This window comes from Tauraco erythrolophus, chromosome 20 (genome assembly GCF_009769465.1).
Source record: "Tauraco erythrolophus isolate bTauEry1 chromosome 20, bTauEry1.pri, whole genome shotgun sequence".
NCBI classification, from domain to species: Eukaryota; Metazoa; Chordata; class Aves; order Musophagiformes; family Musophagidae; genus Tauraco; species Tauraco erythrolophus.
This window is the reverse complement of record NC_141484.1, coordinates 1,397,135-1,422,718: the sequence shown is the minus strand read 5'-3', so window position 1 is coordinate 1,422,718 and position 25,584 is coordinate 1,397,135. Positions and strand designations below refer to the sequence as shown.

The 25,584-nt window shown below is 63.1% G+C and overlaps 2 protein-coding genes across 3 annotated transcripts; both read left to right on the top strand.

Annotated features, from left to right (window-relative positions):
* Positions 1 to 14,274: 14,274 nt before the first annotated feature.
* On the top strand, positions 14,275 to 17,068 carry RPL38 (ribosomal protein L38). The gene is made up of 4 exons (XM_086623928.1): positions 14,275 to 14,363; positions 15,116 to 15,176; positions 16,469 to 16,591; positions 16,986 to 17,068. Exons 1-4 carry the CDS (start codon positions 14,361 to 14,363, stop codon positions 17,009 to 17,011), a joined length of 213 nt encoding a protein of 70 aa, XP_086480054.1. The 5' UTR covers positions 14,275 to 14,360; the 3' UTR covers positions 17,012 to 17,068.
* A 1,393-nt stretch (positions 17,069 to 18,461) lies between these two features.
* On the top strand, positions 18,462 to 25,320 carry TTYH2 (tweety family member 2). 2 transcript variants are annotated; one of them, XM_086623921.1, is made up of 15 exons: positions 18,462 to 18,590; positions 19,229 to 19,401; positions 20,838 to 20,949; positions 21,360 to 21,580; positions 21,678 to 21,773; positions 21,860 to 21,932; positions 22,051 to 22,120; positions 22,281 to 22,336; positions 22,427 to 22,519; positions 22,607 to 22,699; positions 22,790 to 22,932; positions 23,066 to 23,251; positions 23,393 to 23,471; positions 23,970 to 23,987; positions 25,240 to 25,320. In XM_086623921.1, exons 1-15 carry the CDS (start codon positions 18,462 to 18,464, stop codon positions 25,318 to 25,320), a joined length of 1,623 nt encoding a protein of 540 aa, XP_086480047.1. The 2 variants fall into 2 exon arrangements, with proteins under 2 accessions (XP_086480047.1, XP_086480046.1); XM_086623920.1 differs by lacking the exon at positions 23,970 to 23,987.
* The last annotated feature ends 264 nt before the right edge of the window (positions 25,321 to 25,584 follow it).

The window sequence follows — 25,584 nt, the reverse complement described above, 5'->3', positions numbered from 1 at the left end:
CACCAATGCCAATCGCAAAGCGCCTGCACGGAGGTCCGTGTGCTGGTGGGGTCCCCCCCGCTGCGCCCCGTGCAAGCGCTGGAGCTGCCACCAACGCCGTGCCATTGCCGCAGCCGCGCCGTCACCGCAGCAGTGCCAGGCCAGAGCACCGGCGTCACCTCTCGGGGTCGGCAGCCTCGACCCTCCTCGTTTTGAGCTTTGCACATCGCTCTGCAGCTCTGCACACGCATGCACACGCATGCACACGCATGCACACGCACACACACCTGCTTTCGAGCAGCTCCGTCGCCGTGGCAGTGCTGGCAGCGCCGGCGCATCGTCCTCGGCAAGCGGCGGTTGCTGCATTCATTACCTTGGAGACTAATTAGGGTGCCGGTGAGAGCGGGACACGGTGACCGGGGAAGGTTAACGGGCTCGTGCCCGCCCGTGCGCGGCGGAGCTGGAGTCAGCTCCGTGACGGTAATTGCGGTATCGAGCGGCGGCGCGGGCGGCCCTGGAGCCGTTCCCCGCCGTTACGTTAACGGCGTGCCGTGTCCGTGTTCTTTCCGGAATCGGCAGCTTTCGCCAGGTCTCGCCCTCCGTTTGCTTTCACGGGGCGTTAGGATTGGGCGTGCACAACCGCTTCGCAAATCCCCGTTCCCACGTTAAGTGGGATCGTGCGGAAAAGCAGCCGGTAACGAGTGAGGGACAAGCGGAAGGAGCTGCGGTGCTGGCAGGGTTATTCTCCGGGAAGGGAAAAACTCACCGGCTGGACCACGGGGCTGCCGGGGGTCAGGGATGGACCCTTGGGTGGCCATGGGAGAGGGGCCCCCAAATCCCCGGCAGGCACGTGGAGCAACCGGAGAGGGGAGAGCAGCAGCTGCTCTGCTGCGGAGGAACCAGGCAGAGAGGTGAGGGGTGGGATGGGATGGGATAGATGGGATGGGATGGGAATGGGATGGGATGGGATGGGATGGGATGGGATGGGAATGGATGGGATGGGACGGGACAGGACGGGACGGGACGGGATGGGATGGGATGGATGGGACGGGACGGGATGAGATGGAAGAGGAGAGAATGGGAGAGGAGGGATGGGATGGAGGGATGGGATGGATGGGGTGAATGGGATGAGATGGATGGGATGGATGGGGTTGAATGGGATGAATGGGAAGAGATGGGATGGGATAGATGGGATGAGATGGAGAGAGATGGATGGGATGGATGGGATGATGGGATTGGGATAGATGGGATGGGATTAGGATGGGATGGGATGGGAGGGATGGGATGGGATGGGATATGGATGGGATGGATGGGATGGGATGGGATGGGATGGAGAAGTGCCAAGATTTTGGATGTCACCTGATCCACGCCTGGGAACTCACCTCTGTTGGGAGGTGATGGGCAGTTTGTCCCTGCCCAGCAGCGCCAGTGCGGCATGCCGTGCCCGCGAGCTGTGCTGGAGGGTGCTGGGCCAGGCTGCCCGGCGAGGAGGCTGCGCTGCTGGTTAGCATTCTCCCGAGGAGCCCAGCAGGTAATTACACACAGATTAAAAACGTAAGCAAAAGCAATTTTTCTTCCTCACAAGTCTAGGCAGAGACGTGCGACCTGGTGCTGACGGGGAGGAAGGAGCCGAGCTCGCTCCGCCGCAGCCGGTGCCCCGGCAGAAAAGCGTGGTGCTGCACCCCACAGCTGGCACCCCAGGGCCCACCGAGGGTCCCGGTGGGCCACACTCCTCCATCCTCCTCCTCCTCCTCTTCCTCCACACCTCAGAGCTGCTGGACCCTCCTTGAACCCGGGCTCTTCCCTCCACGGAGGCATCCGAGAGGCTTCAAGGAGCAGCTACGGGAGTGAGCTCCTGGTGCAGAGGGTGCGCTTCGATGCTCCGAGTTCATCTCCTTTCCATGATCACTGGCTTTTAGCAGCTCAGGGAAGGAAAAGTGCTTTTAAGAAAAAGCATATTTAAAAAAAAATTTGCCAGCATCCCTTTAATTAAGCGATAAAAATGAGTTAGAGCGTGAGGAGCTGCACGTTAATTCATCCTGAAGACTTTGGGCACCGGGCCAGGAGGATCCTCTTACTTGCCGCGATAAAATTTCATTTAAAATGTTTGATTTTAACTTTTCTTTTAAACACTTTGTTAATTTAACCGGAGGCTAAAAAGTTATGAGTGGGGAAAGTCGTCTTCTACCAACTTCCCACCACGTGAGCCTCGGTGCCGCTCGCTCCACACGCTCCCTCCAGCGTCCGGGAAACGCTTGAGCCACCGCTTCCCTTCCCATTCCTGTGTTTTAATCCAAAATTATTTTATGCCCACTAAAGAAAAAAACCGAAAGTGCCTAAGGAGTCATTTATTAACAGCTCTAAGTATCATTAGGCAGAGAGATGTGGTAAATATAGATTACACCAGGAAGAACCAAGTATCCAAGTGCCATTTTCCTGTTCAGCATGGTCATTACACATCCCGTCGTGGCATATCACAGCGATGATTAGTAGCATCAACGACTCCTGAAAATGATTATGTGCCATTAAAAACATTAGTCTGTCTGAAACCAGCAACAACAAATGGCCGTGCTGGGGATGATCATTAGCTCCGGGGCCAGGGGATGTGACAGGAATCCCGGAGACACGGTGGGTGCAACCGGTGGCTGCCGCGGTGGCACCTTGGGAATGGGGGTGCTGCAAACATTGGAAGGATGGAAGCTGACAGATGGAGTGCCGGGGTGTTTGGGTCCTGGGCTGGTGGCTGGAAGGACCCGTGGGCAGGGCGGTCGTAGGGTGGGTGAAGGAGGCACCTGCAAATAATTGCTGTCCTCGCAGGTCCCAGACGTGGGCATCCCCCTGCCCTGCTCTCAGCTGGCCCTGCTCTGTCTTGGCATTTCACCAGCTGCAACTCCAGAATGTGGCTCAGGCATCGCCTCGCCCCGGCACAGACCTGCCTGCATGTACCGTTGCACCTGCTCCGCCACCTCAACCCATCACCACAGCCCCATGCCCATCTCCATCACTCCAAGCCATTGCCCTGGCTCCATATAAACCATCACCTGGGCCCCCATCACTCCAACCCATTAACCCAAGTCATCACTCCAACTTGATTCCCTGGCCCCAGCCCATTACCATGACTCCATCATGCCAGCCTGTCATCCCAATCCATTGCCCTGGCTCCATCATCCCAGTGCAGCCAACCCATCGCTCTGGCCCCATCACTTCATCAACTTGATGCATCACCCCAACCCATTGCCCTGGTTCCATCACCCCAACTCATCAACCCAACCCATTACCCAGCTCCATCATCCCAACCCATTACCCAGCTCCATCTCCCAATCTATCACTCTGCTCCATCACCACAACTCATCACTTGGCTCCATCACCTCAACCCATCACCCCAACCCATCACTCGGCTCCATCACCACAACCCATCACCTCAACCCATCACTCAGCTCCATCACCACAGCCCATCGCCCGCCCTGCCCTCCCCACCCCACAGCCATGCCCACGCCGTGCCAGCCTGCTGCCAGCACTTTGCTGCCTGCTGTTTCCCGCTTTAAGAGGACATAAATCCAGTTAGTATGTCCAAAGGAGAAAAAATCAAAATGTCACATCTGTGGAGACGGTTCAATTGAAGGGGTATTGATTGTCACAGAGAATATTCTCACTTTATTCACCTACTTAGTCCCTTCCCCTCAGGCACACACGAACTCATCAAACATTGTCACACCACATAATAATACTTGTTCCCGGGTGTTGTGGCGGCAGCTCAGGCTTTGTCCTGCCTTCCTGGGCAAGCAGGAATTTAGGGAAGAAAGGCTTTGTGGCTTCGTGACGGTGGCCAGGGTACAAATTAACCCTCCTGCGGCCGAGGGACGATTCGACCCCCCCACCGCGACCACGCGCGGGACTGCTTGGGCTTTGTTTCCCGTTCCTTGGGATTTTGCGTGAGGGGTGGTGAAAATAAGTTGGGGAGAAAAGACATTTTCCCTTTGTTTGCAGCTTCCATTGTCGCATCTTCGCTGCCTCGCGTGGCCCCGGGAGCCCTTCGGAGCAGGAGCCGGCAGAGCGGGGACACGGCGGCTGCTTCCCTTCTCTGGAGGGGAGAAAATACAACGGGAAAGGAGAATTCGGATGAGAAGGGAATGCCACGGAGCTGGCAGCGATCACAGGAGGAAAGCGGGTGCCTCGTCCCAGCCAGCCCCGCTGCCGGGCTGGGGTCCCACGTCCTGGGGACACCCGGTGGAACAACACCGGGAGAGGCGGGGAGGGAGCATGGGGTGCACGGCTGTGCTCCACAAAGACCCTCACTGGGGCAGAGCCGGGGCCAGTGGCCGTGGCACGGAGCACCAGGGGCCAACGCTCAGGTGCTGCCACGTTACAATTCCCAATTAGGAAAGGCTGGATGAGGCGCTGTGGCTCAGGGACACCTCGAGGGCTGCGCGGGGGCATCCCGGCGACGGTGCCAGTGCTGCGGAGGGGTGAGCAGGATGCTCGCAGGGTGAGCCTGGCCTGAGCCCCAAATTAAGCGGCTGGGTCACACTGGCACGTCTCCCCGGGGACGGGGCAGGTCCCTGCAGGCTGGTGACCCACGGGGACACCCCGAGCGGTGCCGCTGTCCCAAACCATGGAGCTCCTCCACGTGTCCTCTGCTCTGCAGGGAGCTGAGCCGGGCGCTGCCACCGCGTCCTCGGGCCACGTGGGTGGTGGCAGCCACCAGCCCTCGTCCTCTGGCCGAAATAAATGGGAAGCAGGAGCTGGTGCCCCCGAGCCATGTTTATTATTTGTGGGTTGATCTGATTCTGTGTAACGATTTAATCTGTTAATGGCCCCGGATTCAACCTGCTCCTCTCCGCTTTAATCTCCCTTCGCCATTTGCAACTGATTTGCTGATTTATCTGACGGCCTTTTGGCAGCTCGGGGTCAGGTTCGCGGCTCCCGGCACACCGCCGCGGCGGGGCACCGACGGGCGATGGCAGCGCGCCGGCACGCCGCAGCTGCCATGAGTGAGGAGGAGGAGGAGGAGGAGGAGGAGGCAGCGCGCAGTGGGGTCCTCCCCAGGGAAAACCCTTGGGGCTGCCCGATCCTGGGGACCCAGAGCGGGGCTGGGGTGCAGGGAGCGCTGGGCAGGTCCCAGCTCCAGCCCCAGCCCTGGGCACTGCGGGACCCAGAGGTGCACCTGGGTGCTGGATGGGGCCATGCCGTGGGACAGAGGGCCTGGCACTGCAGCTCCCCACCCCTGGGCAGAGGCGGTTGCATCGTGTCTGATTTAAAATTCCCAACCAGGGTTCGGTGGGGCGCAGCTGGCAGCGGTGTTGTTCAATCCGAGGGAATATTTTTGGTGTTTTCAATTCCCCCGACATCTCGGGGAGGGGACAGACGCCTTCCCCCGTGCCAGCGGCGGAGGAGAGAGGGGCTGGGGACCCACTGCGATGTGGGCACCGGCAGCCAGTGCCATGTCCTTGGTGCACGGAAAGCCCTCTTGCCGCAGAGCCGAGACCCCCAGGGAAGGGGCAGCTCCTGCCCACTGGCATGCGGTGGCACGGTGATGCCCGTCCCGTGCCCGTCTGCTGCCTGCGCCCTGCTGTGACATTGCCATTCCTCACCACGCACTGCCAGACCTCCGGGGCTGATTTATGGCGGCGCGAGGAGGCAATCAAGGCCCCGGTCCCCGAGGCCACCGCGGCAGCTCCTGCGCTGCATTCCGACCAGGAGCACGCGGCGGGCGCAGCGGCTGCATGCCAATGGGAACCAGTGCCGACAGCGCTCGGCGACACGGCGAGTCGCCTCCCCAAGAAGACGGATCTTGGCACCGGTGCCCAGGGATGCTCACGGCGGGGCTGGAGGAGCAGGATGTTGTTCTGCTAATGGGAACGTGGTGTCAGGAGAACGTCAGGGGATGCACGGAGCCGCGCGTGACCGTGCCGGGGTGGTGACAAATGCCATCCCTCTGGGAAGGTGCCCCCCAAGGCAAAGCAAATGTCCTCCCAGCCAAAGACAACCGTGGCCATAAGAGGATTTGTCACCAGTTCCTGGGAGCGAGCCAGAGCCGAGGAGCCTTTGCCTTTGCCTCCCGGGGAGCCCCGGCCACCCTGTGCCCCCCTGCCTCATCCTGGCACCACCGAGCCCCGAATGGCCGTTCCCAGCATCGGGCAGTCTCTGTTCCGGCTCCTCTCGCCTGACGTGAGATGATTTTTGGAGGCAGTTGGGGGCGAGGGAGTACAGCTGCCGCTAAGTTATCCAAACGATTTATCTTAAGATTCATACAGAATTCATCGCGCGGGGAGCCTGGGCGACGTCGGCTTTAATATTCATGCGGCTTCGGAGGCAGCGTTAATCACAGGGTCTGACAATTTGCACTTCCCTTAATTGCCCGTGCAGCCGGCTCTGCCCGGCCACCACCCCACGTCCCGCCGCCCTTGGGGATGGGGGACGGGTCCCAGCACGTCCCTCATCGACTTTTTCTTCCCGGTGCAACGCTTGCCATGGCTTGGCTGGAGGTGGGCACGGGGCCAGCCGTGTGGGAGCATCCCCAGCATCCCGGGCTGAGCATCGCGGCGTCCCCCTTGCAGAGCACAGGGGCCTGGAGCATCCAGCCCCCGGGGGCTCTCCCCGTCCTCCCGTGGGGTGTCCCAGTGTGGGGACGCAGGTGGAGCTGTGCCCTCGCCACCGACCCGCCGGCTGCCATCGGCCCCGTGGCAGGCGTTACCTGTCACCGCTGTCACTCCGCTCCCATCCAGCCAGCTGCCGCGGCGCGGGGGACGGAATACCAATGAGGCTCCCAGAGCTGCAGGCTCACGGGTGGCCCCCTCCTCGCACGGTGCCATGGCGGGCACCTGCAGGGACGGGGGACAAGGTGTGCCAGGAGCAGGGGTGGCAGCTGTCCCCTGCACTGTGGCGGCAGGGTGCTGAGACCCCTCCAGCTCACTACAGCCAGCGCAGGGGGGGCAGCCCTGTCACTGGTGCACGCAGCCTCTGCGTCCCCCAGCTGAACCCCCAGTGACGTGCCCGTTGGGGACATACCCGAGGCCACTTCCACCCCCTCGGGGCTGGGCACCCCAAAACCAGTGTCCCCCTGGCACAAGCAGCACCACAAAGAACCCCTGGGCCAGCGTGGGGGGCTGGGACCCACCAACCCCATCCATCCCCCCTGCAGAGCCAAAAAAAAAAACCCAAACCCCCCAAAAGCCCCGGTCCCCCACTCTTGCCGGCGGCTCAGCCGAGGCGGCTGGCTGCGGCGCGGCTTTGGGTGGGTTTCAGCTGTCCTCGCGCGGTAATTGTCCTAATTAGATCTACATATTTTGATGAAGGTTTCAGAAGGAAAAAAAAAAAACCAGGCGGCAGGCAGGAGGAGATAATCGAATCGCAGATGACATTCCCATCACCCAGCCGCTCCGCACAGCCTCTGCTGCAGCCGAGTCGGAAAATTATGCGTAAGGGGGAGGAAAATTACCATAATCTTCCTCTGCAGGATGACACCAAATTCGGCTGGAGCTGCGCGGGGTGGTGGGGAGCCAGGCGGGCACCGCGGCTGCTCTGCCCTCGCCCTGACGGTGCCACTACCTAATGCCACTCCTCAGTGCCATTCACCTGCCCAGTCTGTGCCCCGTGGCCACCAGCACCCTTTGGGATCCCAGCTTGGGAGCTTTGGAGCTGCCCACCCATTGCTCACTCCATCCTTGCAGCACCCATGGGGGTGGTCCTGCCTGCACCCCTATCAGCCCCAGACGTGTCAGGTTGGTATTTGCACTGCTGGGCCACCAGCCGTGACTCCCCACCAAGGCAGGTGCAGGGGACGGGGAGGGACATGATGCAGCACCTCACACGCTGCCCTGTGCCCCTGCCCCGGGCAAACCCCCTTTGCAGGAGGAGGGGGGCAGGCAGCGGGGGGCATCAGGGCATCACTCTCAGCTCCCCCTGCTCAGGGACCGCACAGGATGAGGAACTGGGGTCCACGGCTGGGGCTCCCCGACTACCTGCTGTGGCCTGTCCTGCAGCCAGTGGGTCCCCGGGGAGCCAGGGGGTTGCCCACTGACAGGGAGGGGGGGCACAGGCTACAGGGCACAGCCCACCACCCCAAATCCTGCCCCATACCCTGCGCTGTGCCCAGTCCATCGCACCCTGGAGCGGATGCCCGTGGGAGCGGTGGGGCTGGGTGGGGGGACCCGGCTCCTTTTCATCTCTCCAGCCTCAGAGGGGGATCCCGGAGCCGGGCTGGGAGAGGGTGCCCAGGGGGGGCGAGTAGAGCGTGTTGTGGTGAAACGCAATTCAGACGGAGTTCTCCAACCTCCCTCTTCTCCACACATCTCCCGAGTGGCAGAAAAGCCCCTTTGGAGAAGCAGCAGAGAACCTGGTTCCACCTGTGCCAGTATCCCCAGCCACAACCTTGTGCCACGCCGTGCCATGGAGCACATTGGTGCCCCCTCTGCCCGGTAAATGGTACTTGGTGCTGTCTCATGGGGATCCGGCAGTGGGGACAACACCAGCACCACCAGCTTCTCCCAGTACTCGCGTGGGCACTGGGGAGTGAGGAGGAAGGAGGGGGGCAGACTCCAGCATCTCCGAAATGCCAAGCCCTTGGAGCCAACGTCTCCAAGGTCCCTCCCTCCGGGCATCGCCCACTCTCCCCCATCGTGCTGCCTTCCCGTGGGCTTGCACAGGGACCGCTCCCCGCGTCATCATCCCAGCCAAAGCTCACCGGGGTTGGAGACACCTCCTTGCCCCCAACCCCATCCCCATCCAGGGACCTCACCCCACAGCCCCCCCTCTGCCCCGCACAACCACTTGCTCCCACAGCCCCGCTGAGACCGGAGCAATCTGTGACACGGGTGGCCAGAGGCAGAGCGGGATGCGGATGGGGACCCCCAGCTCCTTCCACTCTGCAGCACTTGGCTTCTTTTTATCCCCTCGGTTTTCCTCCCCCCTACCCCGGTACACCCGGGGAGGGGTGCTGAGCGTGGCCGGTGACGAGGGACCCAGGTACGAAATGGCTTTTCTTTGGCAACACCACAACCCATTAACCCCCCCCGGCTCAGATACGGCTGACGGCGGCAAAGCAGGAGCTGGATGCTGATCCCGGCTGCCGTGTGGCTCCTCCACTGCGCAGGATCCGGCCCAGCCCAGCCCTAATTAAAAAAAAATATTTAAGAGCTTCAAACGGCTCCTGATGCCTGAGGGAAAACTTCCAGCCACGTTAATTCTCCTTTTCCCTGCTCCAGCCACACCACGATGCTGCTGCAGAATGTGATCCCCCCGCTCCGGCTTTTTCCCCAGCTCTGTGTCCCCCCTCGCTCCCCAAATTTGCTCCCCCCTTTTCAGGGCATTTCCATGAAAACAGACTCTTTTGTTCTCCAGATTTCATCTGCCTCCGCTGCCTGTTCCCCACCTCGAGCCCTGGCCTGCCTTTGTCCTCCGCAAATAAAGAACAAAAGGGGAAGAGACGGAGAAAATATGATCTCGCCTCCAAATGGGCTTTTTTTTTTCCCCCCCAGGTCGTCCATGAAGCCTGGGATGCTCTTTTAGAGCCCGGCTGATGGATGCGAGGGCACGGGAGCTGCCATCGGCAGGGAATTGATCGGCTCCCGGCAGCGCTGCCAGGGCCCTTCGCCTTAAAAGCCGAGACAGGAAGAAAGAACGAGAGCGAAGGGGGAAAAAAGGAAGAAAATGCCGAGTGATTGGAAAGAGTTTTCTGTCCTTGTTAATAATAAACGCATCCGGCACACGGCACTCGCGCTCCCGAGCAGGTAATCGCGACGCGAGGCCTTTCTTCTCTGCGCCGGGGGGGAGAAACTCGAGTAAACGGGGAAAAAATCAATTTCTGCTGCGGTTTGTTCCCTGAACAGGGGAATCTCCCGGCGAGCGTGTCCTTTCATGTCTCCTGTTAACTCCGCCAGCTCCCCGCCTCCGCCGCGCGGCGCCTTCCCGCACAGAGCCTTCGCGCGGTGAAGAAGGACCCAAGATTTGGGAGAACAAAACACGGGCTGGATCACGGACGTCTGCGCCAGCGCGGTGCCTCCATGCCAGGATGGGCACCGCGGAGCCAGGCTGTGCAGGGGCACTGGAGACCACGTGGCTCGGGGACACGCTGCTCGGCGTGCACGTCTGGAGCACACGTGGCGGGCACCGGTGGGCACAGCTCGGGCAGGCGTGTCTCAGGCGGGCAGCGCTCGAGCGGGCAGCACTCGAGCTGCGTGCGTGGCTCCGTCTCGCACGTTTCAGCCGTGCACGTCTCAAGCTTGCACACCTCCGCCACGCTCGTCTCACCCTTGCACATCCTGGGTGCCCACGTCTTGGCTGCCCTGGGGGGCAGCCGCGGGGTGCAGCGGCGAAGCAGGGCTCCCACTGGCAGCTCCCCGGGGTGCCCGAGGTGGGACCACACACCTCTGCGGACACATCCCCTGCACGGCTCCTGGCACGCAGCACAAGCGACGCCTCCCACGCTCTACCCACCCGTGGGACCCAGACACTGCTGGGTTTCCCAGTGTCCTCGCTGGGCAGGGGGCACGTCGGCAGCGCCGCTGCGTGAAGATGGGGGCAAAGGTCTGGGGGTGTCGCGTGGTGCCCACGAGCAGTCGCATCCCTGGGAAGAGCAAGAGGAGAAGGAAACCGCTGCGCAGTTCGATGTGCAAACACCGCTGTGCCAGAGCACCCTTCTGCACCCGGCCCTCCCAGCTGGCACGGCTGGTGGGCAAGCGGCCAAAGCCAGAGAGAGCCACCAGCCCAAGCCCCCGAGGTGGAGGCGAGTGGTGCTGAGCGCCGGAGCCCGCGGTCGACAATCTCCAGCGGCTGTTTAACGTTGAATCAGACCTTTGAGAGAGGAAAATCCTGTTGGCTTTTTCCTCTTTTTTCCCTTATTTCTCGCTGTGGCCCCCCCTCCCCGCAGCCCCCGGCGCTGCTGCCGCTGATAAGGTGATACCATCTAATCGCGGGGTGACAGCGGCAGCTCGCCGGCTGCCAACGCGCCGCCGAAAAACGCTGCGGCAAATAAAATCCTCGCTGGTTGCCACCCGCGCCGGCCGGGTCCCCTCTGTCCCCGAGGGCATGGGGGACATCGCCCTGCCAGGCTCGGCGAGGGGATTGTTTGGGGAGGGGGGCACGGGGTGTGTTGGATGTTGGCAAGGTGCTGGGGGCCAAATCCGGCATCCTGGGTTTCACCCATGTGGCTCCATCGACAGCCACCTTGCCGGAGTCTCCCGGAGCTGCCGGAGGAGGATGAGCAGGAGGAGGATAAGGAGGAGGAAGGCTCCTCGTCAAGCTGCTCACCAAACCCTGTACGGGGAGGGGTGCACGGTGCCCCCGAGCCGAGGGGTTAAACACAACCATGATCCCAGCACGGCACTTCCCAAGCAGAACCAGGAAGATTTTTTAATATGGAACTGGTAGCCAGCGGGCGAATTAGGGATGCTAATTGGATTTCATTAGGCAGAGGAGCCGGGCCGGTGGGAGGCAGGCAGGAAATGTATTTGATGTGTTTTAAAAGCTGCAGTTTCAGAATGCGGTGGGGTTTCCTTTTTTTTTTTTTTTTTTTCCTTTTTTAATTTAAAGCCGGTCGTAAAAAGATCCCGTCTTTGAGGAGCTAATGACTCTCATGAATTATTTTTGTTGATTTAGACACCCACTCGGCTTTTAAATCATATTAATAAAGTAAAAGTGAATCCGTTCCCAGGCAGGAGCGGGAGCGATGCTGCTGGGGGGGTGCAGGGGACGGGGAGGGGGGGGACGGCCACCACCTGACCCACGTGTCCCCCGACTCAGGCTCCGGCGGCGAAGCCACGCTGCACTTTGGGCCAAAATTTGGCGATTTGGGAGGCCACGGTGGCACGCCGGCGTTGGCAGCCCCTCGCCGGAGCCGGACGGTGCCACGCTCCCCTCAGCCCAGCATTAGCATTCAGCGTCAGTGCCATAACGGGCACTTTTCATGCCAGTTTGGTTTTATTATTATGCCAAGGAGCTTCCTTAATTCTCTGCTGTCTTTCTTCTGCGCTGCTGATTTACGCCGTTAGTGTTTTAATTATACAATTCAGCACTCCTTAAAACATGAAAAACTGCTCAACTTTTGAAGCAATTAAAAGGCAGCAGAGTAGATCAGCCGATCAGGGACGAGATCAGTAAATCAAACAATTAAAAAACTCGTTTGGTGGAGGGGGGGTGGGGTTGTCCCACCCAACAAGCCTCCCCTCGGTGGGAACCCCCCAGCTCCGGACCCGGCTGTGGGCTTTGTCCCAGCAACTTGTCTTAGTGTCATCCTGGGAGAAATTGGTGGGACTGGTGGGAGGGTGGTGGGATGCAGGGTGATGGGTGCAGGGTGATGGGCATGGGGTGATAGGCACAGGGTGGTGGGCACAGGATGGGCACATAGGAGCCGTGGTGGGGACACCGCCAGAGCCCAGGAACCTCTGCGAAATCCACTTCCCAGTGCAGTGAGACACCCCGAGCACCCCTTCAGTGGGAGCAGCAGGGCTGGAGAGGGGCGAGCCTGGGTGCAGGACATGGGGAGAGCTGTCCCTTCCCTGGTGGCACCTACCACTACCCTTCTTCCTCCTTCTTCTTCCTTATAACTTGATTCCATCGTTCAGGGGAGCTGCTGGCGCCAATGGACTCCCATCCCAGGGGTCTGGAGTCTTCAGGACGAGCTGGGATGTATCCACACTACCAACAAGAGACACGGCCCCACAACCTGCCAGTCCCCTCGAGGGCACACGAGCGCTGCCAACAGCATCCCCCCACCAGCAGCAATCAAAAGCAGGAGGTAATTAATTATCCATCTCCAAACCCACCATGGCTGCAAGATCAGGAAGCGGCAGGTAATTAATCTCCAGCAGCTTCGGCACCCGGCTCGGGCCACCCCAGAGTGGGTGCCCACGGGGGTTGGCCCCACACGGAGGGGGGACCCATCAGGGCACGGCCCTGGGGAAGGGTCTGCTTTGCGAGGCAGACGTGACGCACATGCCCAGCCACAGCCCCCCAACATCGCAGCCCCCGTGGCTGTGGGTGCCCCTAGTCCAACGGATGGGGCCATGGACGAGGGGTGGGAGCTCATCTTCCGGCTGCGGAGCGGAGGAGCCTCCATGGGGCCGTAACTCCTCACCTTCCGTTAAATATTGTGGTTTAATAGACCCCTGGCCATGTCGTGCCAGGGACCCCTCTGGACAGCCCTGGCCAGGGCAGGGACCCTCCTCCCTGGCATGGGAATGTGTGATTTACAGGCGTGAATTTCCCCCAATTCTCATTTCCATCCCCGCAGCTGCATCAAGCGTTCGCCTTCCCCGACAGTTTATTCCCTTTTAATTTGAACCATCCATCAGGCAGTGCCCGCGCCGGACCAGGGTGCCGGGTCAGGGTGCCGGGTCAAGGTGCCAGGTCGGGGTGCCACACAGGAGCCACTAGCTCCATCAATTCCCTCTCTCTGCCCCAGGACCACCGGACCCCAACAAACCACCCCGGTGCCCCCTCACCCCTCATCCAGGGGGTCCAGCCCTGCCGGGTGACTGCCCAGCTGGGGGACCCCTGTATGGAAAAGGGGTCCCTGGCACGGACCGAGGGGCTCCAGCACTCACAGCCAGCGCATGGCACACAGTGTCACATCCCAGGAGCTGGCACAGGGTGGGTGACCCCCCAAAAGCCCCTCCAGCACGAGACTTCGGGGCAGAGCTGGAAACTGTGGCCAAGGGGGGGGGGGGGGCATGCAGCCCCCTACCCCACCGCCCTCACTGCCCCCATCGCACCAGCTGACCCCACTGCCCCCCACTGAAACACCGCCAAAACTAGCCCAGCATCCCAACGATTCTTGCAGGGGGTTTGGGGTGGTTTGGGGGTTTTGAGCGTGGCTGAAGCTCTCTCTTGTGGCAAAGCTGCTCCATTACAGCCCTGCCCAGCCGCTGGGGCTCGGGAAGCTGCCGACAGCCGCGTTCTCAGCGTCTCTCCTCCGCGGCGGTACCCGGAGCGACCGGGGGTACCCGCTGCTCTCCGCGTACCCCGCGCAGCGGGGGCTGAGACCCCGCCAAACTCATCGCAACAGCCGCGCCCGCCACCGCGATCGCGATTTCGCTCTTTTTGTCCCTCCGCCCGAGCCGTAGCGGCGCTCGGAGGGGGCGGGGTTAAGGGCGCGGAAGTCAGAGTTTACTTCCGGTTTGAACGCTGTGGTGGTGAGTACGGGGTGATGGCGGGGGGGGGCTGTGCGGGATCCGCCGCCATCCGCGGCCGTACGGGGCCGAGCGGCGCCCGGGTGGGCTGAGGGGGCAGAGGAGACGCGGGGCGACTCGATGGCGGGCGGTGGGCACCGGGCGAGCGCGGGGAGGCCGACGATGGGCGGCCGTTGTTGGGCGGTGGGCCTGCGCTGACGCCATCTTGGGTTGTTTCTGCCGCAGGTTGGAGCGCTCCGAGCCCGGCCGGGAGCCATGGTGAGAGGGGGGCGCGGGCGGGGGGCGCGGTGGGGGTGCGGGCGGTGGCTTGTGGCCGGAGCGCGATCATGGAATCACAGAACGGTTTGGGTTGGATGGGATCTCCGGGATCATCCAGTTCCAACCCGCTGCCATGGGCAGGGACACCCTCCACTACACCAGGTTGCCCAAAGCCCCATCCAACCTGGCCTTGAACACTTCCAGGGATGGGGCAGCCACAGCTTCTCTGGGCAACCTGTGCCAGTGCCTCACTACCCTCAGAGGGAAGAATTTCTCCCGTAGATCCCGTCGAAATCTCCCCTGTTTCAGTTTAAAGCCATTGCCCCATGTCCTGTCACTACACACCCTTGTCCAAAGCCCCTCTCCAGCTTTCTTGTAGCCTCTTCAGGTACTGGAAGGCTGCTGGAAGATCTCCCCGGAGCCTTCTCTTCTCCAGGCTGAACAGCCCCAAGTTTCTCAGCCTATCTCCATAGCAGAGGTGCTCCAAGCCTCGGATCATCTCCGTGGTCTCCTCTGGACCTGCTCCAGCAGCTCCATGTCCTTCTTGGGTCCTGCCGTCAGAGGAGAGGCTCTGCCTGACCTGGGTGCAGGGAACAGATGCCATATGCCCTGGGGCAGCTGCTGCGGGGAGGTGGTCTGGCTGTGGGCGTGGGGGCTCCCAGTAATGCCAAGGCGCTCACAGGCGCCAGTGTGTGAGCTGGGCAGTGAGCTGGGCTGTTCTCTCTATGCTGAGTCTCTGCTTTGCTTTTCAGCCTCGCAAGATTGAGGAGATTAAAGATTTTCTGCTGACAGCCAGGAGGAAGGACGCCAAGTGTGAGTGATGAGGCTGCTGCTGCGACCTGGGGGACAAGGGGGGCAGGATGGTCTTGCAGGAGCTGCTCTTCCCTGCCGGAGCGGGGCTGTGGGGCTGCGTGTCTCAGAGGGGCTGAGGAGTCCCTCGGCTTGGGAGCACTGAGGGACACACAGCGCTGAGTCCTTGTCTGGGGCAGCGTCAGTGATACTTAGAGCAGCTTTTGCTGAGGGTTGGCTCGTGTCGCTGCCTCTGAGCAAAGCCCCGGTGGGCAGACGGACACTGGGATGGTCTCTGCAGACGGGGTCTGTTACTGGGGGCTCAGGTCCAGGGCTGGGGTACTCTGGGGGCTCAGGTCCGGGACTGGGGTTCACCGTGAAGTGTTCTGGCCAAGCCCTGGCTGCAGCTCACTGGAAGCTGTTCACAAGTATCACCCTCTTTGGAAAGCTGCAGGATGTCAGGCGCCGGGGAGCCCTGTCAGAATGACAAGTGAATCACACTCAAACTTGACTTTTCTTTTGTTGCAAATACAAATTCCATGATAATTGGAAACGCCTTGTTTGACTTTTTAACGACACCTGAAGGGTTTTCCCTCTCCTCTTGCTTGTTTGGATCTAGCTGTCATGCAGAAGACATGCTTTAAGCCTGGAAACATTCTGTGAGCTCACTGGTGTGGGCGAGGAGGGCCAGTTCAGCACTGGAATACTGCTGTGGCTGGTGACAGCCCCTGACAAAGCATCTCTGTGCCTTTCAAATCGCTCCCATTTCACCCAGCTCTCGTGGCGCTGAGCTCCAAGGGCTCTGCGGCAGGGAGGGAGAGGGACCGTCCGCGTTCCGAGTGAGCTCCACGGATAAAATGGCCTTAGAGGGTGTGGAGGAGGCTGGAAGTGTCGGCTGCGGAGTTGAGAGGCCACATTCCGAGCTCCAGTGCCACCGTTCAGCCGTGGCACGGGGGAATAACGAGCCCGGTGTGAGCTGTGACGCTTCCTTGGAAATTTGCAAGAAATTTTTCATGTTGCTTGTCGTGAACTGCTGCTGCGGAGCAAAACGGCCTCCAAAATGGAGCCATGTTGGCCAAAACAGAGGAGCTGTTGGCCCCTGTTGGCCGAAATGGAGCCGTTGGCCACGAGAAACGTGCGCAGCGTCTCTGCGTGATGGTGGGCTGAGTCCCTGCCCGGGGCAGGAGCTGTTGGTGACAACGGTGTAGGAAAAATATTCAGTTTGGATTTTCTTGCGTGCGGGTGGGCCAGGCAGGGCTGGGTGGAGGGCAGAGGTTGGCATGGGGTGGCCGCTGACCTGTTCCTCCGCCCCGCAGCGGTCAAGATCAAGAAGAACAAGGACAATGTGAAGTTCAAGGTGCGCTGCAGCCGGTACCTGTACACCCTGGTCATCACGGACAAGGAGAAGGCCGAGAAGCTGAAGCAGTCCCTGCCCCCAGGTATGCCCTGGCATCAGGAGGGAAACGTCCCGTGCTGGGGCACGGCTGGGCGGGGGCAGCGGGTGGACTGGGCTGAGGTGGGCAGCCAGAGCCCCCTCCCCGCCAAGGGGGCCCCTGTTTCGCTGTCCCTGTGCGTGGAACCAATGCCGCAGTCGGTTCCGTGCCCACATGAACACTGCTGTTGCCCCTCTGGTTCCCCAGCGTCGGAGTTCGTGGGGAGCTGGGGGGCTGTGCCCACCCCTTCCATGGCTGTGCCCCCCTGGCAGGCAGGGAGAGCTGCCCGGGCCCCTTGTAGGCCCGGCCTTGGCTGCCCATCTCTGGGAGGAGCCACTCTGGCGGGGTGGGCAGCAGCGGGCAGAGCCTTGCCAACCGTAAAGTCTCCTTCTCTCCCCAGGTCTGGCGGTGAAGGAGCTGAAATGAGCCGTTGGTGTGGGGGTTCCTCCATGTTTGTTACGATAAATAAAAACCCGAACCGTTCCCAGTGTCACGTTTGTCCTTTCCCGACAGCACCTGGCTAAAACCGTTGGTGTTCCACCTGGGAGGGTGGCTCCTGCTGGCACCAGCCCTGAGGGGTGTTCCACCCGGGAGGGTGGCTCCTGCTGGCACCAGCCCTAAGGGGCACCCCCTGGGCCCAGCTCCTGGCTCTGGGTGTCCCAGAAGCCACCAGTGGTCCTTTCCTCAGGGCTCAGCCCTGAGTGGTGGTCCTTGGTGGTGGTACCAGTGGGCTTGAGGGCATGACAGGATCTGCTCCTGAGTGGGCAGAGTTCCGTTGGGACTGGGGTGCACTGGGATGAGGCTCCCGGGGCACTGGGTGGAGGTGGGGCAGTGTCCCCGAGGGCAGGGTGAGGTGTTGCCCGCAGTTGGTGATCCTCAGCACCGGAGAACATCTCAGCTGTGTCCCTCAGGCCCACGGGGTGCTGCCAGAGCACCCACAGGCACCAGGAATGACAGCGAGAGGTGCCAGGGACACCCATGTGCACCTCGACTCAGAGCTGGGGTCTGTGCTGTGTCTGAACCAGCGCCCGGTTCTCTGTGCCAGGCGGAGGAGGAGGAGGAGGAGGATGAAGGGGTCTCAACTTCCTTTGGCTGAAAGATTTTTGCTGTGGAAACATGAGTCCTTGCCTAAAGTCACTGCCACCCCCAAGTTTGTGAGCAGGGTCCCGGCTCCTGGAGCAATGGGGGTGCCCACCACTGGAGCAGGGAGCTGCGAGGAGTCACTGCCTGGCAGGGGATGGTGCTTTGCCAGGGATTTATGGTGCCCGTACGAACCGGTGGGACGGTAGGTGTGTTCACCAGCGGAATGCCACGGGGCGATGTGTCAGTGTCCCGGGGTGCCGCGTGGTGGGGCCGAGTTTTAAAGCACCGTGCGGGCAGCGCCAGCTCCGGCTGCCAGGCCCTGGCTCCTCGCCTGTGGGCAGCCCTGGTGGGGTGATGCCAGGCGCTCGGGGACCCCGGCAGTGCCACACCTGATGGAGCTGGGTCTGGAACAGCCTTGTCCACCTTGCGTGGCCGCAAGTACGTCCCCTATAGCAGGTGGTGAAGGGGTGCAGTGGCCCTACAGCAGCGGACAGCATGGCATGGTGCCCTTGTAGGGGTGACAGCAGTGTGATCCCCTTATGGGGGTGCGGTGCCCCTATAGCAGGGGGGTGATGGGGTGCGGTGCCCATGTAGCAAGGGGGTGCCGGGGTGCGGTGCCCCTAGAGGGGCGCACTGAGCTGTGCCAGGGTGCGGGGCACCCCGGACACGGTGCCCGCTGCCGGGGGCGGGCCGGGGGGGCGGGCCCGGGGGCGGGGCGGGGCGGGCACAGCCCCGTGGCGGCGCGGCGCCCCCCGCCATCGCCGCCCTCAGCCCGGCCCGGCGCGGCCCCGCCATGCCGCCCGCCCGCGCCGACTACCTGGCACCCTGGTGGGCAGCCTGGCTGCACGGGCTGCCGCACCGCGGCCTGCGCCTGCAGCCCGTGCCCGCCGCCTTCCGACCGCGGGACCCCGACTACCAGCAGGTACCGACCCGGCACCGTGGCTCCGCGTCGCCCCCAGCCCCCCCCCCCACCCCGGGCGGGACCCCCGCAGCCCTCCCCGGGCGGGGGTCCCGTTTGCCGGCCGGGCTCCCCCCGCCTTGCCCGCGGCGCGATGGCTCCTTTCATCCGGCTTTGTCCGGTGCCAGCTCTGATCTCACCGCCGCACAAAGCGCCCTTCTTCCCCGGGCCCCCCCCACGCCGGGCCGGCCGGCACCGGCACCCCCGGGCTCCCGCTGCCGCGGGGCAGCGCCCACTCTGTCGGAGCCGCCCCCCTCCCGCCCCCTCGGGGGGTGCGAAGGGGGGTGCGGGGGTCACCTCTCGCCTCGGCGGTGCCAAGCACCTGGTTCCCGGCACCCACTGCAGCCCCCTGGCATCGCAGGGCACGGACCGCCGTGACGCCTAAACGAGGGAGGGGGCAGCGCGGGTGCCCCAGCACCCCTCGAAGGGGCTGCTGCACCCCGGCCTCTGCGACCCGCAGCCGGACGGCCCCGCACGGGGACAGGGGCGGGGACGGGGACGGGGATGCTTCCTCTTTCCCCGTGTGACCGTCCCGTGGGGCGCTGGATGCAGCCGCATCCTGCCAGCCACCGGGCACTGACTGTTCCCTCTCTCTGTCCCAGTCGCTGCTTTTCCTGGGCTTGGTGGCTGCCGTCTGCCTCGGCCTCAACCTCCTCTTCCTCACCGTCTACCTGATCTGCCTGTGCTGCTGCAAGAGGGACCAGGAACCTGAGACCAAGCGGCCCCACTCCTGCTGTGTCACCTGGATGGCCGTCACCGCCGGGCTCATCTGCTGGTGAGGATGGGGACGGGCACCCGGTGCCTCCCCTCATCGCCGAGGGGGCTCTGTGCTCCAGCCATGAGTCGCTTTAATTAGATCCATGCAATTAAATATGGTCCATCCCCGCTTTCCTCCCGAGCAGTGCCAGGCCAGCCACGGGGCAGCCCTGTGCCCACTGCGGCCATGCCGCTTTCCCAGCTAATCCTGGGTGGGAGCAGGGCCGGGTCGCTAATCCCAGCCCGGAGCAGATGACGGGTGGCAGCATAACCCAGCTGGCAGGTCCTGTGCGCATCCGGCCTTAATTATGACCGGAGCAATTAGGTGAGGGGAGGCTTCTTCACCCAGCAGCGCCCTGGTGGCTCTCCAAGCCCACCTCGGGTTTTGGCAACCCATGGCTGGGAGGACCCCTCACCAGTCGGCCCATGTGCCCCCCCCCAGGCCTGGCCCTGGGGGGACATGGGATGGGACACGGGGACCTTTCACTGCCCGTCCGCGACCCGCTCGCCAGACAAAGGGGCTGGTTTTGCCTGGGCGGAGCGAGATGGCTGCCTGGGAGCGTTGTACGGAGCAGGGAAACGGCACTAATGAGCTCACCGTGCTCCCCCCGGGATCCCCCCTGGGTCCTTCGGCTCCGCCAGCCTCAGGGCACCCCACAAAGTGCAGCAGGAGGGCTGGGGTGCCCGCTGGCAGATGGCAGAGGATCCTTCTGCGGCTCCCTGGGGGCTTTGAAGCCCCCCCCGGCAGCCACACCAAGCCTGTTTGCGGTTAAAGACCTCACCACGGCGAACGGGCTGGTGTCTGTTGGTTTTATTGGCATCTGCCGCGGGGAGGAAGGGAGCACCGCGTGCACCAGCTGCGTGCGGGCACGTGCATGGCCAGGGCAGGGGCACGTCCATCCTCAGAGCCAGCTCCGACCTCCAGCCCAGCTTCGCCTGACGGCACACCAGTGCCACAGAGCACCAAAGCAGCCGTGGTGAGCCCACCACGGGGCCTGGAGGGGCCACGGCACGGCCCGCAGCTGCCCGCCCACCTCCCCTCCTGGGGCTGAGCCGGAGTGGGTTTAATCAGGAGCGGCGTCACTTCCAGCGGATTCCCCTAATCTGCTTTGCCCGGCCCCTCCGCCCTCAATCTCTCGGGATTTGGCAGGAGGAGCTTCAAACCCGCCGTGTCCGTCCCGTGGAGCAGCTCCGGGCTCGGGTGTACCCGGGCACTGCGGGCACCGGCGGGGAACGCATCCCTGTCACAGCGCTGTCCCTGTCCCGTCTGCTTTGGCTCTGCCCTGCTGGGCGTGGGGGTCCCCCGAAACCAGGATGCTCCGGGGAGTGTCCCCTGTCCAGCGGTGTCCCCACATCCTCCCTGGCCCCGAAGCGAAGCGCCCATGTTGGGGTGAGCATTCCCCTCCCCTCTAATTGGGGGTCCCCTCTAATTGGGGGTCCCGTCTCTGCCCGCAGTGCGGCCATCGGCATCGGCTTCTACGGGAACAGCGAGACCAACGACGGGGTGTACCAGCTGCTCTACGCCCTGGACCACGCCAACCACACCCTGACTGGCATCGACTCGCTGGTAGGGCCGCGGGCGAGGTCTCCCCATCCGCCCCCCTCCATGTCCCCCAGGGTCACATCGATCCTCCCCGCTGGGTTTGGTTAAAGTGCTGGGGAGGGAGGCACCAGCCAGAGGGACCCCAGCATCCTGCGCTGCCAGCCGAGCCCCCGGGGCGGCCGTGCCACGCCGAGCGCAGGACAGTGGCGTCACGGCACAGAATGGGGCCTTTGTGGCCGGGAAGGGCTGGGGGGGCCGTGACAGGACTGTCCTGGAGAATGGATCCAGGTTGGGCGCGGGGGTTTGATGTGGGGCTGCCCTCCCGGAGGGAGATCATCCCATGGATGGGACCAACGGCTCCACGGGGTGCAGGGCTGACGGCGGGGAAGCCCCCGGTGCCGTCCCGGCAGAGTTGATGGTGCCGCTGTCCCCAGGTGGCGGGCACCACGCTGCAGATGCGGGTGGGCTTGGAGCAGCACCTGGCACGGCTGAACGAGCTCCTGGCCGCGCGGGGGGACTACCTGCAGACCCTCAAATTCATGCAGCAGTTGTCCGGCAGCATCGTCCTGCAGCTCTCGGCGCTGCCCGTCTGGCAGGACGCCAGTGCCAACCTCACCGCGCTGGCCAGCGACGTCGCCTACGTCGAGTATTACCGGTGAGCGGCAGGGGGGTCACGGCGCTGGGCTGCTGGAGCAGCTCCCGGCGGGGCTGGGGAGGTGGGCGTGCGTGACAGAGCCTTCCTCTGCACCCAGGTGGTTGGCTTATCTCCTCTTCTTCATCCTCGTCCTCACCGTTTGCCTCCTGGCCTGCCTGGGGCTGGCCAAGCGCTCCCGCTGCCTCCTCACCACGTGAGTACCCCACGGCTGGGCTCGGCAGTGGCGGTGCTGCCAAGGGGGGCAGAGCCGGACCCCCCTTCTCACCCCTCTCCCCGCAGGATGCTGTGCTGTGGGCTGCTCACCCTCATCCTCAGCTGGGCCTCCATGGCAGTGGACACAGCGGCGGCAGTGGTGAGTGGGGCCGGGAGGGGAGGGGTGGTACCAGCTGTGCCAGGGCAGAGCCGAGGGCTGAGGACACCCGTCCCGTCCTTCCCTGCCCGGACAATGTCCCTCCCGTCCGTCCCTGCAGGGCACCAGCGACTTCTGCGTGGCCCCGGACAAGTTCATCATGAACCAGACAGAGAGTGACATCAGTGCGGGTGAGAGCGGCCGCAGGGCGGAGGCATGCTCGGGGCAGGACCCCAGTGCTCCCCCAAAACCTGCCTGGGGGTCCGGTGCCCCCCATTGCCATTCTGCCACCCCCACGCTGCTCTGTGCCCCCTGAGACGCTCGTACCAACGTCTCCCCTTCGCTTTGCAGAGGTGGTTCACTATTACCTGTACTGCGACCAGAGCCTGAGCAACCCCTTCCAGCAGGTACGGGGGAGCTGGGCACCCCACTTCGGGGCGGGGGCTGTCCCCGGGTGCTGGGCTGCTCAGTGACCGCTCCCTGCTCCCCCCTCGCAGGCTCTCACCGTCTTCCAGCGCTCACTCACCACCATGCAGATCCAGATCCAGGGCCTGATCCAGTTTGCGCTGCCCCTCTTCCCCACGGCCGAGGTACGGGGTGGGGGGAGCCGGGGCCCCATGCCCACCCTCTGCTCCCCGTCCTGCCCAGTGCTGCTCTGACCCCCTCATCTCCTGCAGAAAGACCTGCTGGGGGTCCAGCAGCTCCTCAACTCCTCAGAGACCAGCCTGCACCAGCTCACGGCCATGCTGGACTGTCGGGGGCTGCACAAGGTGAGGGGGGGGCCAGGACAGGGGTGTGCAGCTCCTGGGGTCACCCCCCACCCCACCACCAGCCCTGCCCCATCCCATCTCCCGCTGCAGGACTACCTGGACGCCCTTATCGGCATCTGCTACGATGGGGTGGAGGGTTTGCTCTACCTGGTCCTCTTCTCCCTGCTGGTGGCCGCCTCCTTCTCCACCATCATCTGCGCCACGCCGCGTGCCTGGAAGCACTTGGCTGGCAGGTGGGACTGCCCGCGCGCCCACCCTGCCCTCACCAGCAGCACGGGGCTGTGTGCGTGGCACGAGCTGGGCACGGCGGGGGGGAAATGCCTTTGGGGCCGGGGTGGGGTGAGCACCTGCACCTTGTCCCCGCAGGGACCGGGACTATGATGACATGGATGAGGAAGACCCCTTCAACCCGCAGGCACGTCGCATCGCCACCCACAACCCGGCCCGGGGGCAGCTCCGCAGCTTCTGCAGCTACAGCAGCAGCCTGGGCAGCCAGAGCAGCCTGCACCCCCCGGCACAGACCATCTCCAACGCCCCCGTCTCCGAGTACATGTGAGACCCCCTTCCTCGGAGCACCGACCCTGGGGTCCCCCCTCCTCGGGGACAGAGAGTCACCCCACGCCAGGGGCATGGGAGAACAGTGGGGGTCTTGCTGTGTGTCCCCCCCCACTCTGACGAGCCCTCCCCCTCCAGGAACCAAGCCGTGCTCTTCGGTGGAAACCCTCGCTACGAGAACGTCCCCCTGATCGGCAGAGGCTCTCCTCCTCCCACGGTACGCTGGACGGCTGAGGCCAAATCCTTCTTGTGACACTCCACGGGCTGGGGTGGGGGGGGGGTGTTAGCCGGGTGGCAACGAGCCCCTCTGCTTCACTGGGAAGCCACTTGCCCGGGACGCCGGGGTGGGGATGGGGGTGGTGCACTTGGCCCCCTCCTCCTGCCCTTGCCAAGGACGTGCCCGATGTGCGAGCGCGTCCCTGCTGCCCGTCGTGCTGACCCAGTTCCCGGCCGGCCCGCGGAGGCTGCGGGGAGAGGTCAGTAGCCACGTGCTCGCGGGAGACCCAGGTAGCCTTCCCCTCGGCTGCTTTTCTCTGCTTTATTTCTTATTTATTCTGACTTTCAAGGGACGCTTGTCAGTCACCCGTGCACGTTCACGTTTCCCCACTGTTCATTTAAACCCACCCTGTCTGTTAATGCCTGCTTTATTTTTTTTTTATTTCTTCTTCTTTTTTTTTTTTCTTTTTTTTTTTTCTTTGCATCAATTATTTTGGAGCTAAGTTGCCCATCAAGAGTAAGTTCAGCCACTTCCTTCTCCCTCCTTGTCCTGGGGCAGCAGCTGGGTTCCCATCCTCCTTCCCCTCCTTGGTGCCTCCCTCCATCCCCTTTCCCGTGGAGCTGGTGTGATTTTGGGGAGGGACAGGGCTGTGGTTTGTCCCCAGCACAGGCACGAGAGGGGGTTGATTTGCAGCCCCCGTGTGTCGGGACAGCTGGAAATGGTCCCCACCTCCATCCCCTTCTCGGTGCAGTTTTTCCCCTTCCCTTTCTGACAGTATTTAATCTGCTCCAATGCCTCCATCGGAAGCAGTAACCCCCTCCTCGCCCCAGCTCGCTCCTCGCGGGCACCACGGTGGCACCGCGGTGGGGCCGGGGACACCACGCTCGCCTCTTCCAGGGAAGATTTTTGCCATCAAGTGAAAGCGTGGAGCCATGCCAGCGCGGGAGGCCGTAATCCGATTGCGCAGACCTGGCAGCTGGCAAGCCTCTTCCTGGGGGGGGGGATTAATTTGAGCACTTCTCCCCGCCCTGAATGGTCTAATTTAACCGGGATTCAGATCCCTGAGGAAGGACTTTCACGGTCCAAAATAACAGACTCGGAATAATCTTCCCTAATGCCCAGCCGGGGTGTCCCTCCCTCTCGCAAAACGCTGGAGAAATTTAATTCTGCCACTGTTGGTGGAGGCGGGGGGGGCTGGGGAGCCCTGGGGGGTTCAGGCTGCAGCAGTTGCCGGCGCAGGCACCCGGTGAGCCCTGGCACATGTAGGGCACTAAACTCCATCCTGCTCCACTGCTGTGCCAGCCCAGCCGGAGCCTGCAGTGCCACTGTCCCCGTGCTGGCACAGGGAGGAGAGCCCGAGCCCATGACTGGCATCCCAGTGCCAGCCCCCTGGGATCGGGCACATCCAGGCTCCGTGATCGGGGCTGAATCTGCTGCCAGGCTGGAGATGGGGAGGTGGAGGATGAACTTGGCCGACATCCCAGCAGTGTGGGAAGGGGCAAAGCAGAGCGTGAGGCCCTTAGAGTGTCTTGGCTGGGGGGTCTCTTGTCTTCCAGGCCTCGGAGGGGCCGTGACCAGGATCTGGTCCCCTTCCCCGTTTGGGGTTTGGTACCACTGGGAAGCACTCTTCCCTCTCCATCCTTGGGCTTTCTCTGGCGGCTCAGCGGCACGTGGCAGTGCAGGGTTGGGCTGGACGTGGCTGGTGGGGGCTCGGGGGGGCACGCCGTGGGTTGGGGGGTGCGCTGACCCCCGTGTGCTCTCCCCGCAGTACTCCCCGAGCATGCGAGCCACCTACCTGGCCGTCACCGATGAGCACGTCGGGCACCACAGCACCGAGTTCCCTGCCTAACGCGCTCGCCCCGAGCGGCTCGCGGGAGGAGAAAATGCCACCGGCGTTTCTGTAACGGGAAACCAAAGACACCTGGAAAAGACGCGGTGGGGAGCCCCGTGCCCCCGCGTGCTCTGCACACCCCCTCTCCCCCTTGGCAGCTTCTACTCGGGCTCGAGTCTTCCTGCCTTACGGCCGACAGCAGCTCCGGGGCCGAACACCAGCCGGCAGCGGCGCAGCCGGGCTCCTGGAGCGCTGGGAAGAGCGGGGATGCTTCACATCCCC